Genomic DNA, 15,000 nt, shown 5'->3' with positions numbered 1-15,000 from the left:
AGGGATTCTAGTCTCGCTGGCCAGCCTCCTCTCCTTTCCGTCCGAGGAGTCTGGCGCCGCAGGTCTCCATAGTGGGATTGCGATGGGCGGCGCTCAGCGGCAGTGCCCTTGGAAAATATTTTCAAACAATCCAATTTGCCGTTTTCAGCGTGTAGCAACGAGCTAGCCGCTAGCGTGTAGATTTCTGCCGTTAGCTTGCTAGCTAGTTAGCGTTGTTGTTATCACTGCGGCGGCACGGCACTATTTACAGCGACATACAGGGAGGAGGGAGCGGAAGCCGCTCTGATTGACATGGTCGGAGCCAATGACAGAGCTTGTAATAAGCCGCCATCGAAACAGTCGCTCGAATGGGAGAGCAGAGTAGAGCACGGGAGGGTTTATCCCAGTTATGGAGACCTGCGGTGCCAGACTCCTCGGACCTGAAGGGAGAGGAGGCTGGCCAGCGAGACTAGCTTCACAGTAGAGGTCTTCACGGGTCCAATATGACGGACCCGGCCTCTAATGGACCCAGGAAATTTGGGCCCAAACCCGATTGGACCTCTATTATTAGAAAGCTGAGGCCCTGTCCCGGACAGACCCGATAAATGTCAGACCCGGACCTGGAGTCACTTATTTTGAATGGATCCTCCAGTGTTCGGGGTTTCGAGCATACCCAAAGACCTCTACCTCAGAGATTTAAATTGTGGCTGTGCCTACTCTTTGAAGTCAAACGTTTTTCAATTTCAATACAAATCTTTCATCGTCTCCAGAAAATAATTGTATTAAGTAGAGCCCGACCGATACTGGATTTTTGAGGCCGATGCCGATACCGATATTAGGGAGTAAAAAAATTATGATACCGATAATATCGGCCGATATTCTTTTTTTTTTCCCTTTTTTTTAATCAAATGTTTATCCCCCATTAGTGCTAATCCCCCATTAGTGCTATTTTTTTTATTTATTTATCCTGGTTGCTGCTCCACCCTCTGCCAATCTGGGGAGAGCCGAAAACTGGCTCCATGCTTCCACATGGGCAGTTAGCCAGCCGCTTCTTTTCACCTGACAGGGGAAGCTTCACCGGTAGGACATAGCACCTGGGAGGATCACGCTATTCCAACGAGTTCCCCTCCCTCCGAACAGGCGCCCTTAACGACCAGAGGAGGCACCACATCAGCAACCCTCAAATATCAAACACTTGACAAAGATATGATTGAGTTGACATGAATTGAAATATGTAATGTAGGCAGGATATTTTACAGCTTATTAATAATAAACTCAATGCAATGAAACAGTAAACTTAACTGGGAATTTAATAATTATAAATAACTAGAAATACAAAAACACAATAGAACAAATAGTTAAGAAAAAATATCAAATATACACAACATGCTGTCCATGCTGTCTATAACTTATATATATATATATTAAAAAAAAAGAAATCGGTGCCAAATATCGGCCGATACGATATATCGGTAAACGCCAATATCGGCCGATAATATCGGCGAACCGATATATCGGTCGGGCTCTAGTATTTAGACTTTTCAAGGCTCTCTGGCTGTCATCTGCCGCAGCAGCATTTAAAAGCATGGCTTTAAATGTTGAGACTGAGGAATCCATTCCTTTCCACTGCAGTGGCAGAGTCCACACCGCTATCCAGTACAGTCTCCTCATGGGCTGCTTCCAGTATGCAGTACAGTCTCCTCATGGGCTGCTTCCAGTATGCAGTACAGTCTCCTCATGGGCTGCTTCCAGTATGCAGTACAGTCTCCTCATGGGCTGCTTCCAGTATGCAGTACAGTCTCCTCATGGGCTGCTTCCAGTATGCAGTACAGTCTCCTCATGGGCTGCTTCCAGTATGCAGTACAGTCTCCTCATGGGCTGCTTCCAGTATCCAGTACAGTCTCCTCATGGGCTGCTTCCAGTATGCAGTACAGTCTCCTCATGGGCTGCTTCCAGTATGCAGTACAGTCTCCTCATGGGCTGCTTCCAGTATGCAGTACAGTCTCCTCATGGGCTGCTTCCAGTATGCAGTACAGTCTCCTCATGGGCTGCTTCCAGTATGCAGTACAGTCTCCTCATGGGCTGCTTCCAGTATGCAGTACAGTCTCCTCATGGGCTGCTTCCAGTATGCAGTACAGTCTCCTCATGGGCTGCTTCCAGTATGCAGTACAGTCTCCTCATGGGCTGCTTCCAGTATGCACGCTTTGCTAGATTGTGATAAACGGCAGTAAATCATCCTTAATATGGGAAACAGAAGGGCCTCTTGAGAATGAGATAGGGGGAAATGGCCACTAAACTCAACAGTTGATTAGACAGACAGCACACTGAAAAATGACAAGAAAGATGGGAGAAAGAGAGAGGGTGAAATGTAGTGTATACCGGTATACTGCTGAGCAACCAGGATGTGTTTCATAGAGTCGTCTCTTATATAATGTTAATATTTGGGCAGCCTGTCAGGTAGACTGATTGCAGTCCTGGTACATTTGATTTTGGATTCATTTTGGGTGCTTTGATGCACAGAGTATCTATTGCATAATCAATCATCCATCCATAGCATCAAAACAGTTTCATGTGAGACTATTTTAAAACGTGTCTCAGATTTGTGGGTTTAACAAAACCTGATAGTGGTGTTTGGAAGAAAAAGTGCTACATTATTGCGGCAACACTTTAAAAGAACATGAGAGGAGTGGGGATGTTTCATAAGAATAGGGGAGGTGTGCATGTGTCCTACCAGGCTATTTATAGACAGGTCCTCCCTGAATTGAGCTACTGTCTGTTCCTGTTACCACTGTAATTATTGTGTGTGTGTGTGTGTGTGTGTATGTGTGTGTGTGTGCGTGTGCGTGTGTGCGCGTGTGCATGCATGTGTGTGTGCATGCGTACGTACACCAACATGAGACACGGGCCTGTGTTTGTTTAAGCAAAGATGTAATGAGGAAACGCTAGGTCTACGTTGTCCATGTTTGTTTGCATTACTTTCTGTATCTGTCTCATTCTCTCTCTTGCTGCAGTAACTGTATTCATACCTCTTGTTTTATTTATTTATTTGCTCACTTTTACTCACTTCCTTACATGTACACACACACCTCAGACACACCCCCTCTCTAACTTTCTCACTCTCAGCTGGTTCCTCACTCCTCCCTCTAGCCTGGCTGTGTCCTCTCCTCGTGTGTGTGCTTGGAGGTGCAGACTGCTTCTGAGGTATTCTGAGGCTAGTTAGTAGGTTAGTTTTTGGTGTCATCTTGAGGACCGTATGTGAACCAGACTGTTCTGCTCTCTGACAGGTGGCCTGACCAGCAAGGAGCACCCTCTGGAACTTCTGAAACCTGCTCCCCTCAACCACCTTCGAACTGGTAGGACCGCTGTGTGTGTGCGTGTGCGTGGGCGAGAGAGCTCTGTTGTGGGTTGTCAGCCGTTTCACTGACTGGCTGATGAAGAGCAAGTGAATTGATCATGTGACATTTTCATATAAATCTATCGCCAAGTGATATACTACAAGATCCAATCAATCAGTATCCTTTATTTAACCAGGTAAAAGTCTCAATGCGATTAAAAATCTCTTTTCCAAGAGCGACCTGGCCAAGAGAGCAGCAGAAAACCTTGTTACAACAAAACACAAACAATACAAACAGAAAAGTACAGAATCACACAAGGGAGAACACAGTATCCAGTTAATATGCAAAATAAGGTCACAGACCAAAATACAGTTAGGCTGCATATAGGTACAATATTCTACAACAATTTCACAAAAGATTTAGGAGCAGTTACATTGATCGAGAGTACTCATTTCTCGATCCTTTAAAACGGACTTAAATTCCCCCAAAGTAATCAGCTTTGATCATTTCAGGTCCTTCTCGTTCCAGGAGGAAGGGCCAGCGTATTTAAACACCTTTTTGCCTAATTCAGTTCTAGCTGGGGACTAACATCTGAAGAGTATTGTGAGAACGTAGGCCATATTGATTTTGTTTTTTACACATGTATACACCATAGACTGTAAAAATAAGGTATACACACAGATAAGGAGGAAGTAGCCTAATGCCTCCCCCAGACCTGCCGAGAAGTTGCCCGATTGTGGCCAAGATTCCCCCCTCCCGACTATATCGGTGGTGCTCCCGATTTGAGCCTCGTCGGGACCGATAATCTGCCAAAATGATCCTGTAGTGTGTGTGGGGTTCAAAGACTGCTGTTGACTTGTCGGGCTCTTCCCCGATTGTGAATCGGTCATATCAAACATGTTTGATATTTACAACTCGACAGGCGATGGAATCTTGAGCAGAGCGCGTCACCAACCGGAGCGGGCGGGGGGGAGTCTCACAGAAAATTGTAAAATAGCAACGTTGGGCTGGGCATGATGTGTGCTCCACAGTGGTGCTGAAAAAGTCTGCAGGCTGCAGAGAGAGAGCGCGCAGAAAGGAACAGAATTGGCACCAAAAACACACAAACACGGCTCTCCATACACACAACGCGAGATCTCTGCCCAACACTTTTCTCCACTCCATATTAACGCACATGTCTCACTGCGAAGTTGCCGATGCATTCCGACGCACTTTTAACGAGTCCATATTTCCGGCATGTGATTCTGGGGGCTGCGGGGCTGTGATACAGTAGGCTACAATTCTCTGCTCTGAAGTCACGTTTAATCACGTGAGTTTCTGCGAGATCCCAAGTTCTCCGAGGTGACAATCTTCAGCATAATCGTCAAGTGTGTGGGCTTGCGTCTGAACGGTAGCGATTGTGTGTGCGTTCCAAGATTGAAATGTTAGAAAATCGGTTATCTCTGTCGTGAGGTGTGTGGACTCTCAAGATTTTTATAATCTTCAAGGAGTTGAAAATCTTTAGGTCTGGGGAGGCATAAGGAGAGAGTTGTATATAAAAGCCAACCAATGTGAATGTCAACCTATATTATATTCAACCTATAGTGTTTCCCCTAGAAACATTTTCAGACCTGGAGGGATTTCAAAACCTACCTCGACCGCAATAGTGCCCTCGCTGGCGACGCTAAACTTTTAGCTAACTTGTTCGCATCTACAGTATGTTCGCAATGGCATCCCGAGTATCATCATACTGTTGTATTATGGGATGTGCGTTTCCCAGACAACGACACATGTTGGCCTGTTTTGGAACAGCGCTGCACGCTGGCACAATGCTCCTAAAAGCAAAATGCTTATTGTTTTGAATGATTTGGCATCTTCTATTACTGTCAACACCAGTATTGTTGTATTGTAATAATATGCCATAAAGGTTTATTAAAATTTTGGGCAGAGCAGAAAAAAGAAAGAAAAAAAAGAAATCTAAAACGGAGTAATGCACTCTGAACTGTGTTTGATGGGGTCATGTGCTGGGCTTTACTGAGTAATGCACTCTGAACTGTGTTTGATGGGGTCATGTGCTGGGCTTTACTGAGTAATGCACTCTGAACTGTGTTTGATGGGGTCATGTGCTGGGCTTTACTGAGTAATGCACTCTTAACTGTGTTTGATGGGGTCATGTGCTGGGCTTTACTGAGTAATGCACTCTGAACTGTGTTTGAGGGGGTCATGTGCTGGGCTTTACTGAGTAATGCACTCTGAACTGTGTTTGATGGGGTCATGTGCTGGGCTTTACTGAGTAATGCACTCTGAACTGTGTTTGATGGGGTCATGTGCTGGGCTTTACTGAGTAATGCACTCTGAACTGTGTTTGATGGGGTCATGTGCTGGGCTTTACTGAGTAATGCACTCTGAACTGTGTTTGATGGGGTCATGTGCTGGGCTTTACTGAGTAATGCACTCTTAACTGTGTTTGATGGGGTCATGTGCTGGGCTTTACTGAGTAATGCACTCTGAACTGTGTTTGAGGGGGTCATGTGCTGGGCTTTACTGAGTAATGCACTCTGAACTGTGTTTGATGGGGTCATGTGCTGGGCTTTACTGAGTAATGCACTCTGAACTGTGTTTGATGGGGTCATGTGCTGGGCTTTACTGAGTAATGCACTCTGACCTGTGTTTGATGGGGTCATGTGCTGGGCTTTACTGAGTAATGCACTCTGACCTGTGTTTGATGGGGTCATGTGCTGGGCTTTACTGAGTAATGCACTCTGAACTGTGTTTGAGGGGGTCATGTGCTGGGCTTTACTGAGTAATGCACTCTGAACTGTGTTTGATGGGGTCATGTGCTGGGCTTTACTGAGTAATGCACTCTGAACTGTGTTTGATGGGGTCATGTGCTGGGCTTTACTGAGTAATGCACTCTGAACTGTGTTTGATGGGGTCATGTGCTGGGCTTTACTGAGTAATGCACTCTTAACTGTGTTTGATGGGGTCATGTGCTGGGCTTTACTGAGTAATGCACTCTGAACTGTGTTTGAGGGGGTCATGTGCTGGGCTTTACTGAGTAATGCACTCTGAACTGTGTTTGATGGGGTCATGTGCTGGGCTTTACTGAGTAATGCACTCTGAACTGTGTTTGAGGGGGTCATGTGCTGGGCTTTACTGAGTAATGCACTCTGAACTGTGTTTGATGGGGTCATGTGCTGGGCTTTACTGAGTAATGCACTCTGAACTGTGTTTGATGGGGTCATGTGCTGGGCTTTACTGAGTAATGCACTAGAGTGATTAGCGGGTGTGACTGCGGACCTGTGATTTGGTGGCATCAGGGTTGCAGCACCTGGCTTTAGTGTCTGCCAGTGTTTGTATGTGTGTGGTGTGGAAGCTTGTTATGCACTCATGAGCGAAATCGTTTCCACAAGCTGATGTCACATGCTGCTGTTTTTAGTACCTGCCAATCTTTTATTCAGCGGCTGTCTCCGCGTCAGTGGAGTGAGCACGTGTGAACAGAGAGGTGTTGATGGAGCTTGGCGCTCTGGTTGACAGGAACGTGGGAAGTTGGCGCCGCGGCGTGCCGTCGGCCCACCAGCGGCATGCTGGTCTCATGTGGCGGAAGGAAGCGCTGAGGCGGCGTTGATGTCACCGATACGGCTGCCAAGACCTGGAGCCCGTGGTCTCTTAATAGCATGTTTCATGGTCTTACAGCAACACAGGAGTGCACACACATGCACATAGCATCATTTATGTATACACGTATACCCCCCTTCCTGCATTTTCCCCCCTGCCCCAATTGTACTTTTGTACAATTGGCCAAGAGAGTTGTAGACTAGCACATGCTTCCTCCGATATTCTTTTCACCTGACAGGAAGGAGTTTCACAGGCAGGACGTACTGTAGCGCATGGGGGGTTCGCGCTATTTCCCTCCCCCCGGCCCGAACAGGTGCCCTGACTGACCAGACGAGGCACTAGTGCAACGACCAAGACACATACCCTTAATCCTGCTTACAACCCACAGACACAGCCAATTGCACCTGTATGAACACCCGACCAAGCCGGAGGTAACACGGGGGTTCGAACCTGTGACCCTCGTGTTGGTAGGCTTTTTATTATTTATTATTTTTTAACCTTTATGGCAGGGAATCTACCGTGACAGCAACACTTTCTGTATGTGTGTGTGTTGGAGCAAGACAGAGAGTCTATTCACCTTATGTTCCAATGCAGGGCTCAGCCAATTACTTCCTATTGTGTTTTCACTTCCTGTGACAGTACAGTATTATATTGTGTTCATTGTGTTAACTGTGTGGCCACACTGCTGACAGCAATTAAGGTGTGTGCAGACTGCAGACCCCTAAGAGCCAGAGTCAGACTAGGTTTGAAACAGATGGTTTTGAACAGGAAGTCATAACACAACTGGGTCAAGTGGGCAGGGCTACATAAGGTGAATAGACTATATACTGTAAATTACAATTCATTCCATGTCCTATGCTGTGAAGTCGACTTACTCAGAAGCCATCGCAATGGTATCAGTTGGGGGTCAGCGCCGCGTGTGTGTGTTTCAGTGAGTCATTCTCAGGATCAAAAGGTTGAGTGTCTGCCAGCTGATGTGACTGAGCGATGGAGGGGTGGTGGTGATGAGGAAGGCTGAGACAGATTTGGGTGCATATTAACCAGGGGCCGGTTGCACCAACTGGTCTTAACTATGCCTGGTCGTAACTCCTACGTCGGTCTTAGTTAAGACCATGGACTTACGCCTGTTGCACCAACACGGCTTACTCTGGTCTTAACTACGCTGGTCATAGCAATGCGCGTTCATGTGAATTGTCGGGGAATGCCCTCTGATTGGCCCACATGTGCCTCGCGCCGTCACCCACTACTGTATGTGCGTCACTACACCCTCCCTCCTCCCACCCCCCTCCTCCTGTGGAAGCCCCGGGGGAAAATGGCGGCGGCGATTAGTGTCAGGGAGTCTGAATGAAATTGAATGTAACGTTCCCAATTCTATGTATTAAATTCTAAAAGAATTAACGCCAACATTTGGGAAGGCTAAGCCACACAAGTAGTTAGTTATAATCTAACGTCGTGCTTTCAAAGACGGCGAACTGGCGATGTTACGACGATGACGGTCAAAAAGGTCTCCGCGGAGATCTCTGTTACAGGCTGGCTCTACGCCTCCTCCTGACGAGGCGTAGGAGTTACGCCTGGTCTTAGTGAAAATAAGGCTTAAGTCGTCTTGGTGCAACCGGTGTAGCTGTAGGTCGTAAAGTTACGACCAACTTAGCTTAAGACCAGTGTAAGACCAGTTGGTGCAACCGGCCCCAGGTGACTAAGTTCTGCAGAGGGGAAGGTATTCCGGAGTGGACAAGCTCAAATAAATACACACGGCCTTCAAATTCAAATTAATCGTCCATAATCTTGAAATCAGATCAATATCAGCAGTGTTTATCATGCTAAGCTACATAACAGCTAACTACAGTCAACCCTGGAGGTCACCCGGATGTGCTTATCGTTGTGTCTTCTTCTTCTGTTCTGCCATATTACCAAACGGAAGGAGAAGATGATGAACATCTGGTGCAGGTCATAGTTGACTTGCATCCAGTTTGTTGTGTAGCTAAGCCTAGCAGATATTTATCTGATTTCAAGATTATGGACGATTCATTTGAATTAAATTGCCGCCCATATGGAATAATGTTATATATGGATTAGAAGCAGCAGTGGGGCATACGGAGAGAGCTGCTATCTATGTGACGGACAGCAAACGGAGCCAGCTGCCAGCACCACGGACGTACGTTAGATCGCTCTTATTCTTGTTCTCTCTATGATATAATAAGCATTTATACAACAGTTAGTTCCGGCCGGGCAATTTGATTGGACAAGAGGGATCCTACCAGTGCCAATATTTCATGATAATGCACTGGCGCTTCACTGTGTGTAGATCACTCCGCTTCACAGCTGCCCTAATCAACAAAATGCTTCACAGCTGATTGATTGATTGATTGATTGATAACTTTATTGAAACAATAATAGAAGGTAAGTACAAGACAAACACAACATCAACATATTGCTCAAAAGGAATAAAACACAATAAAGCCCGAGGGCTTGTTTCCATTGTGGTCCTTGTGTGTGGGACAAGACTAGTGAATCTGTATGCAGGTATGAGCGCGTGTGTGCGCAGGACAAAAACATACACAAACAGATGATAACATTTACCACTCAAATCAAAATTCTAAAACCTTAAGTGAATGGTTAATTAGATATCTAGTAAAAATGCGTCAATCAATAAATAATAAGATAGAGACCAGCTCATATGCTAAAAACAGGAACCTACCTAGGGATTTAAAAACCCTGCCTATTCAGGGGACATTAGAAAAGGAAAATAAAAGGTTTTAAGAAAGGGCAAATAAAAAGGAAAGTAAAAGGTTTATGACCACATTTGGGAGCCAACCAGCCATTTTTTCAAGGCAAGCTTAAAAGAGAACCTGGAGTTAAGTGTCTTAATACTCTCAGGGAGTTTGTTCCATAAAATAGCTGCTGAGTAGGAAAAGGTGCATTTACCCTTTAGGGTTTTAAATTTGGGGGGAACAATGTTGGAGGTGCTTCCTCTTGTGGAGTAGCCATGTACCTCACTGACTTTACAAAAGTAGTCAGTGAGGTAACGAGGAGCCTCCCGTTTAAAAATCCTAAAAACCATACACAATTTAATTTGGGAAACTCTCTCCTCCACTCTGAGCCACCTGAGGCTATTGAAGTGGGAGGGGAGGAGATGGACTCTGGGATGAAGCTTCAGAATAACCCGAATTAATTTATTCTGGGAGGTCTGAAGCCTGTTTTTGAGTTTGGTGGTGATTCCCGTGAACCAAGAGGAGCAAGCATAGTCAAAGTGACATTGAATCAGAGCATTTGCCAAGGTTTCAAGGGCGCTCTTGTCAATGAAAGAAGAAATTCTGGCTAGGAATTTGGTTCTTTGACTAACTTTGGAAATCACTTTTGAGGCCATGCTTTCTCCTGTAGCTGTAGAGTAGCTGTAGAGTAGACAGCTGTAGAGTAGACAGTAGTAAAGTAGACAGCCTGCAGTTAATTAGGCTGATTATGCTACATTTTCGGCAAAGCAGAAAGCTGAGGGAACTATTTTTGTTGGCGGAGGAATAAATAGAGAAATCATATATTTTCTCAGCTTTTTGTCATTTTTTAATCAGCTTTGTTTAATAGAACTGTTGTATAAAAGCAATATCACACTCGAGGTCGTGCTATTGTTGTCTAATATCGGCACTGCTGTGATTATCTTCGGCACTCGGCCTGCGGCCTCGTGCCTACGACCGAATCACAGCAGTGCCGATATTAGCCAACAACAGCACTCCCTCTCGTGTGATATTGCTTAAATGAGCCACTGTGTGTCAGAAAATAAGCTATTTAAAAGACATAAATACAAGCATTTCACATGCTGCATTTTCCTCATTTTCAGGTCGTAGTTCAATCAAAACTGATTATCATTCATGCTGATACTAATCAGACCAAAGTTGTCAGGGTGACTTAAAAAGCATATTTAAAGTTGGAAATAAGGTCCAGGCAGGGTGTCATTTTTTTTTAATTCTCCTTTAAGTGGGTCACCAATATACTTTGTTTGGCGACCGTTAATAAACCTGGGTAAAGTCTATACAGTATGTGGGAAACACATGTGGTGCATGTGACAATGGGAGATGGAGCCAACACTAGACGCTGGGCTAACGTGTGTGTGTTGTTGTGTGTGTGTGTGTGTGTGTCCATTCCACATTATAGGCTAAACTGGGCTCATTCTCCCCCAGCCAAAACTGCTTTCTCCCTCTCTGTGCAAATTAGCAGCGGCCCACGCTCTACTCACACATTACTGTCAGAGCACAGACGCCACGCGGAGGCGGGAGGGAGGGTGAGAGAAGTGAGGAGGAGAGGAGGATGGAGGAGGGCAGGTGAAGGCACTGGGATTGGTGGAGAGGAGGATGAGGAATGGAGACCAACAGTTTTCATTCCATTGTGTCAAAATTGCGGTTTGTCCCGACCCCTGGCCTTTGTCACGCCCCCTCACCGTCATTACTGTCCATGCCAAACAGTTTGTCCCGCCCCCTTGTCTTTGTCCCGCCCCATGGCCGTCATTCTTGCCCACAACAAACAGGACCTTTTGCGTCATGTTTGCTGTGCATGTCCCTCCAGCACAGACACTGTGTGCATGTCCCTCCAGCACAGACACTGTGTGCATGTCCCTCCAGCACAGACACTGTGTGCATGTCCCTCCAGCACAGACACTGGCTCTTCCTGCTTTCTCTATCCCAGCTGGGCTCGGCTAAATGACCAGGAAGAGAGCCGGAGATCAGAGCCCGTTTCACAGGACCACAGTCCCACGGCTCGAATTGCCGCTTAAGTTTAGGCAAGTAAAACATCTTGGTTGGGTTTAGGCAAGTTGGGGGTTAGTTGGGGGTACGGTGGCGCAGTCGGTAGCGCTGTCGCCTCACAGCTAGAAGGTCCGGAGTTCGATTCTCGCCTGGGATGCTGTGGGCGCTGGAGTTGTGACCCCCCCATATCTTCAGTGCCTACTGCCCAGGTGGGCTATCTCGTCGAAAGGGCCTTTCTGTGTGGAGTTTGCATGTTCTCCCCGTACCCCCCAGGGGGTTCCTCCGTACATAGCCCCCCACTAAAAACATGCAGAAGATCGTCATCCGACCAGTGACGACAACATCTGAAGTTGGTCCAATGATGGTCCAATGATGGTCCCCGGGCGCTGGAAAGAAAAAGCGACCACTGCTCCTGGCCTACCCCCCGGAGGAAAGGACAAGCCTGGATGATTCAAATGCAGAGGACATATTTCACCGGCCACCGTCAGCATGAGTGTGTGTTGTGGCCGCATGCATGTGTTGTAGTGTTCGTGTGACAATAAAGACAGGCTGCCGTCTGAAATCGTGTTTTTTTTTTTTTTTTTTAATACCCTTAGGTATAGGCAATATAAACAACTTGGACGGGATTCGAACCAGGTCTATCATGAAGAGAAAGTTAGAAGTCAGGAACGCTACGGGTCCACCACTCCCACCCCTTCTCCCTATAGGACGAATCAGCGTGACATCACTTGCCACCCAGAAATGTGGAACCCCGTGGCAGTTAATAGTATGAGTTGTGCCCAACAAACGTTAATATCTCAAAAACTATACATCACATCGCTTATATTTTGACATTCTGAGTGAGAGCAGAATTAGCTCAAAAGTTTGATGTATAATATATGCATGTCGTGTTAAAGTTGTGTGAACTGTTGCAGTTTTTTAAATGTAAACAGGGTTAGCCGGCTAGTGTCAGACACTCAAAGCTCAAGTTCCATAGGGTTCCATTGCCGTTGCCACCCAGTGATGCGGTTTGTTTACCAAAATGCTGCTCGACTGATCCCTCGTATTTGACCTACTTAAACCTCAGACTGTTATTACATTCAAGACCACTCCTGATGGTCCTTCATCTGCATATTACAATGCGAAAGGTACCCTTTCATGGTGACAAATTACCTTTTTCACAGCAGCCATTTTGTATCTAAAAGGCAGGGTAAATCTACGTCTGTAATACAACTCTGAAAAGTGGTTAATGCCCGCCTCCAAGACAAAAAAGGATGTGTGACAGACATTATGAATTGACCAACCACAGACCTCGTGGGTGGTGCATTTGTAAAGTGTGCTTCAGCTAAATGGACCCAACTTTATTCATTGAAAAGGCTCAAACGCCCACCACACCGACTAAAACTGCAAACTTTGGCTGCCTTCTTTCCTCCAAATCATTCGGTTCGGACAATAGAGAGAAACTATGATTATTTCATGGAACTCAACAGTACATTTGAGTAAAGTAGAACTAGCACCCAGATAGAACAGAACTGTGGTAAGAGAAAAAGTTCTCCTTTCACGGTGCTTCATGGCGTTCCACTGAACGTTTTTCCTTGCCGACTGTAAATAATGGATACACGCTGTATGACGTAACTTCCGTTTCTCCGCCAGCATCTTCTTGCCGGAGAGGGACCCAGAAATGTACTTGTGATTCTGACCCTCCGTCGCTGGAAGCTTGCTGACGTAAGACGTTGGGTCTGACCACGTGAGACTAGCGTAAACACAGGTGCAACAAAAACATTAATGAGGGCCCCAGCACTGGAACACCTAAATGGATTGGAAGTTGGAAACCCTCATTAATGTTTTGGTTGCACCTGTGTTTCCCCTGCCTTTTAGACACAAAATAGCTGCTGTGAAAATATGTGGATTTGGACGCACCTGCCATCACAGGCCTGGGTGCGGCACAGTCCCTCTGTGGCTTTTTAAGCTTCAAGGCTTTCTCAGCATGTTCATGTTCTGTCCGCTAAGCACTGATATTAAGGCTTAGCGGAATGAGAAGTCAAGGTGAGCAACTACAGTTGAGAGAGAGAGAGAGAGAGAGGGAGGACTGTTCATACAGGAAGTGGCAGACCTGTTGACCAACCGCTGTCTTCCCAATGAACAGCTTGTCTTTATTTAGTGGCCTCAATTATCCACGAGCACTTAAGAACCTGACAGGGAGATTGGTGGGGTGGGGGTGGGGGTGTGGGGCGGTGGTGAGATGGGGGGAGAAGAGAGAGACATGGGAGGAGAACAGCAATTAGAGGAGATGAGGGCATGGATAAGTAGAAAGCGAGTGATGAGAGACGCCTTATGCAAATAAGATGAATCATTACCGTTTCAAAACTCTGCAAGGGCAATCAGGAAAGAGGAGAGGATGTTCTGCCCCTCTTTCCTCTCTCTCTCTCTCTCTCTCTCACACACACACACACACACACACTCTCACACACACACACACACACACACACACACACACACACACACACACACACACACACACACACACACACACACACTCTTTTCCTCTCTTTCTCTCTCTCTTACACTCATCTCCTATCTTGTCTCCCTCCTCAGTGTTTGATTGCTGCTTCTATGCTGATTTGGCCTGTGATGTGTACATGCTCTCTCTGTCTCCCTCTCTCTCTGATTGCACTGACTGAACATGTCTGGCCCAGCTCTCATGTGGTAGCTCTGCTCTAACACGCTGCCAGGGAGCCGGTTCTGCTGCCGAGTCTGCCTTCTAAAATTAACTCCCAAATCACAGATAATAAACCCTCGTCATGATTAAGGCTCCAATTAGCAAGTGTTCTCCAATAGAGACGTGTCGTCTAGTTGCCCTTGTGTCGAGTGAGGTCAATCAGTCAGTCGAGTGTGTTCGTCTTCTCTGCTGTTTAGTCTCTAATTTATGCAAGCTGCCAATTGCAACAGTCCACAAGCCACCTTAAGGGGTTAGGGTTAGAAGGGTCAGAAAGATGCAGAAAATTATTTTAAGATAAGTGCTAAAATATTGATCAATAATTAAGAATAATCTTGACCATATTTTATTTTGTTTTGCATGACAATTGCATGACAAAGACTGTGACATTAAGGTTGAAACATTGTACTATATTCAATGAATTAAAGTATTTATATTCAGCCCTAAAATTTGACCTTAATTGAATTTTTTTCTTAACATTAATCAGATAAGACGTCGTTAATTTTAAGTGTGAAAGTCAAACTGAAATTTAAAATCATAAAAATGATTGACATATACTTGACATGCATTGCTTTTAAAAGCAAGAAAATCAAGTTGATTTGCTTTGATTTGTGTGATATCTTACACATACATGGCTGTTGATATGGGAGTTTAGTGGGAA

The 15,000-nt window shown here is 45.8% G+C and overlaps 1 protein-coding gene across 1 annotated transcript in view; it reads left to right on the top strand.

Moving 5' to 3' along the window:
• The window catches only part of LOC310778945 (histone deacetylase 4-like), a gene marked incomplete at both ends in the record, with an annotated part of 250,667 nt that overhangs the window by 63,688 nt on the left and 171,979 nt on the right, over positions 1 to 15,000 (top strand). Inside the window, one exon of the mRNA XM_083639417.1 lies at positions 3,264 to 3,332. Coding sequence (XP_083495543.1) covers positions 3,264 to 3,332 — 69 coding nt within the window. The remainder of the gene's footprint in view (positions 1 to 3,263; positions 3,333 to 15,000) is intronic.

This window comes from Poromitra crassiceps (genome assembly GCF_964638095.1).
Source record: "Poromitra crassiceps genome assembly, chromosome: 6".
Classification (NCBI taxonomy): Eukaryota; Metazoa; Chordata; class Actinopteri; order Beryciformes; family Melamphaidae; genus Poromitra; species Poromitra crassiceps.
Note: the sequence above shows the minus strand (reverse complement) of the source record. Positions and strands in the feature narration are given on the sequence as shown.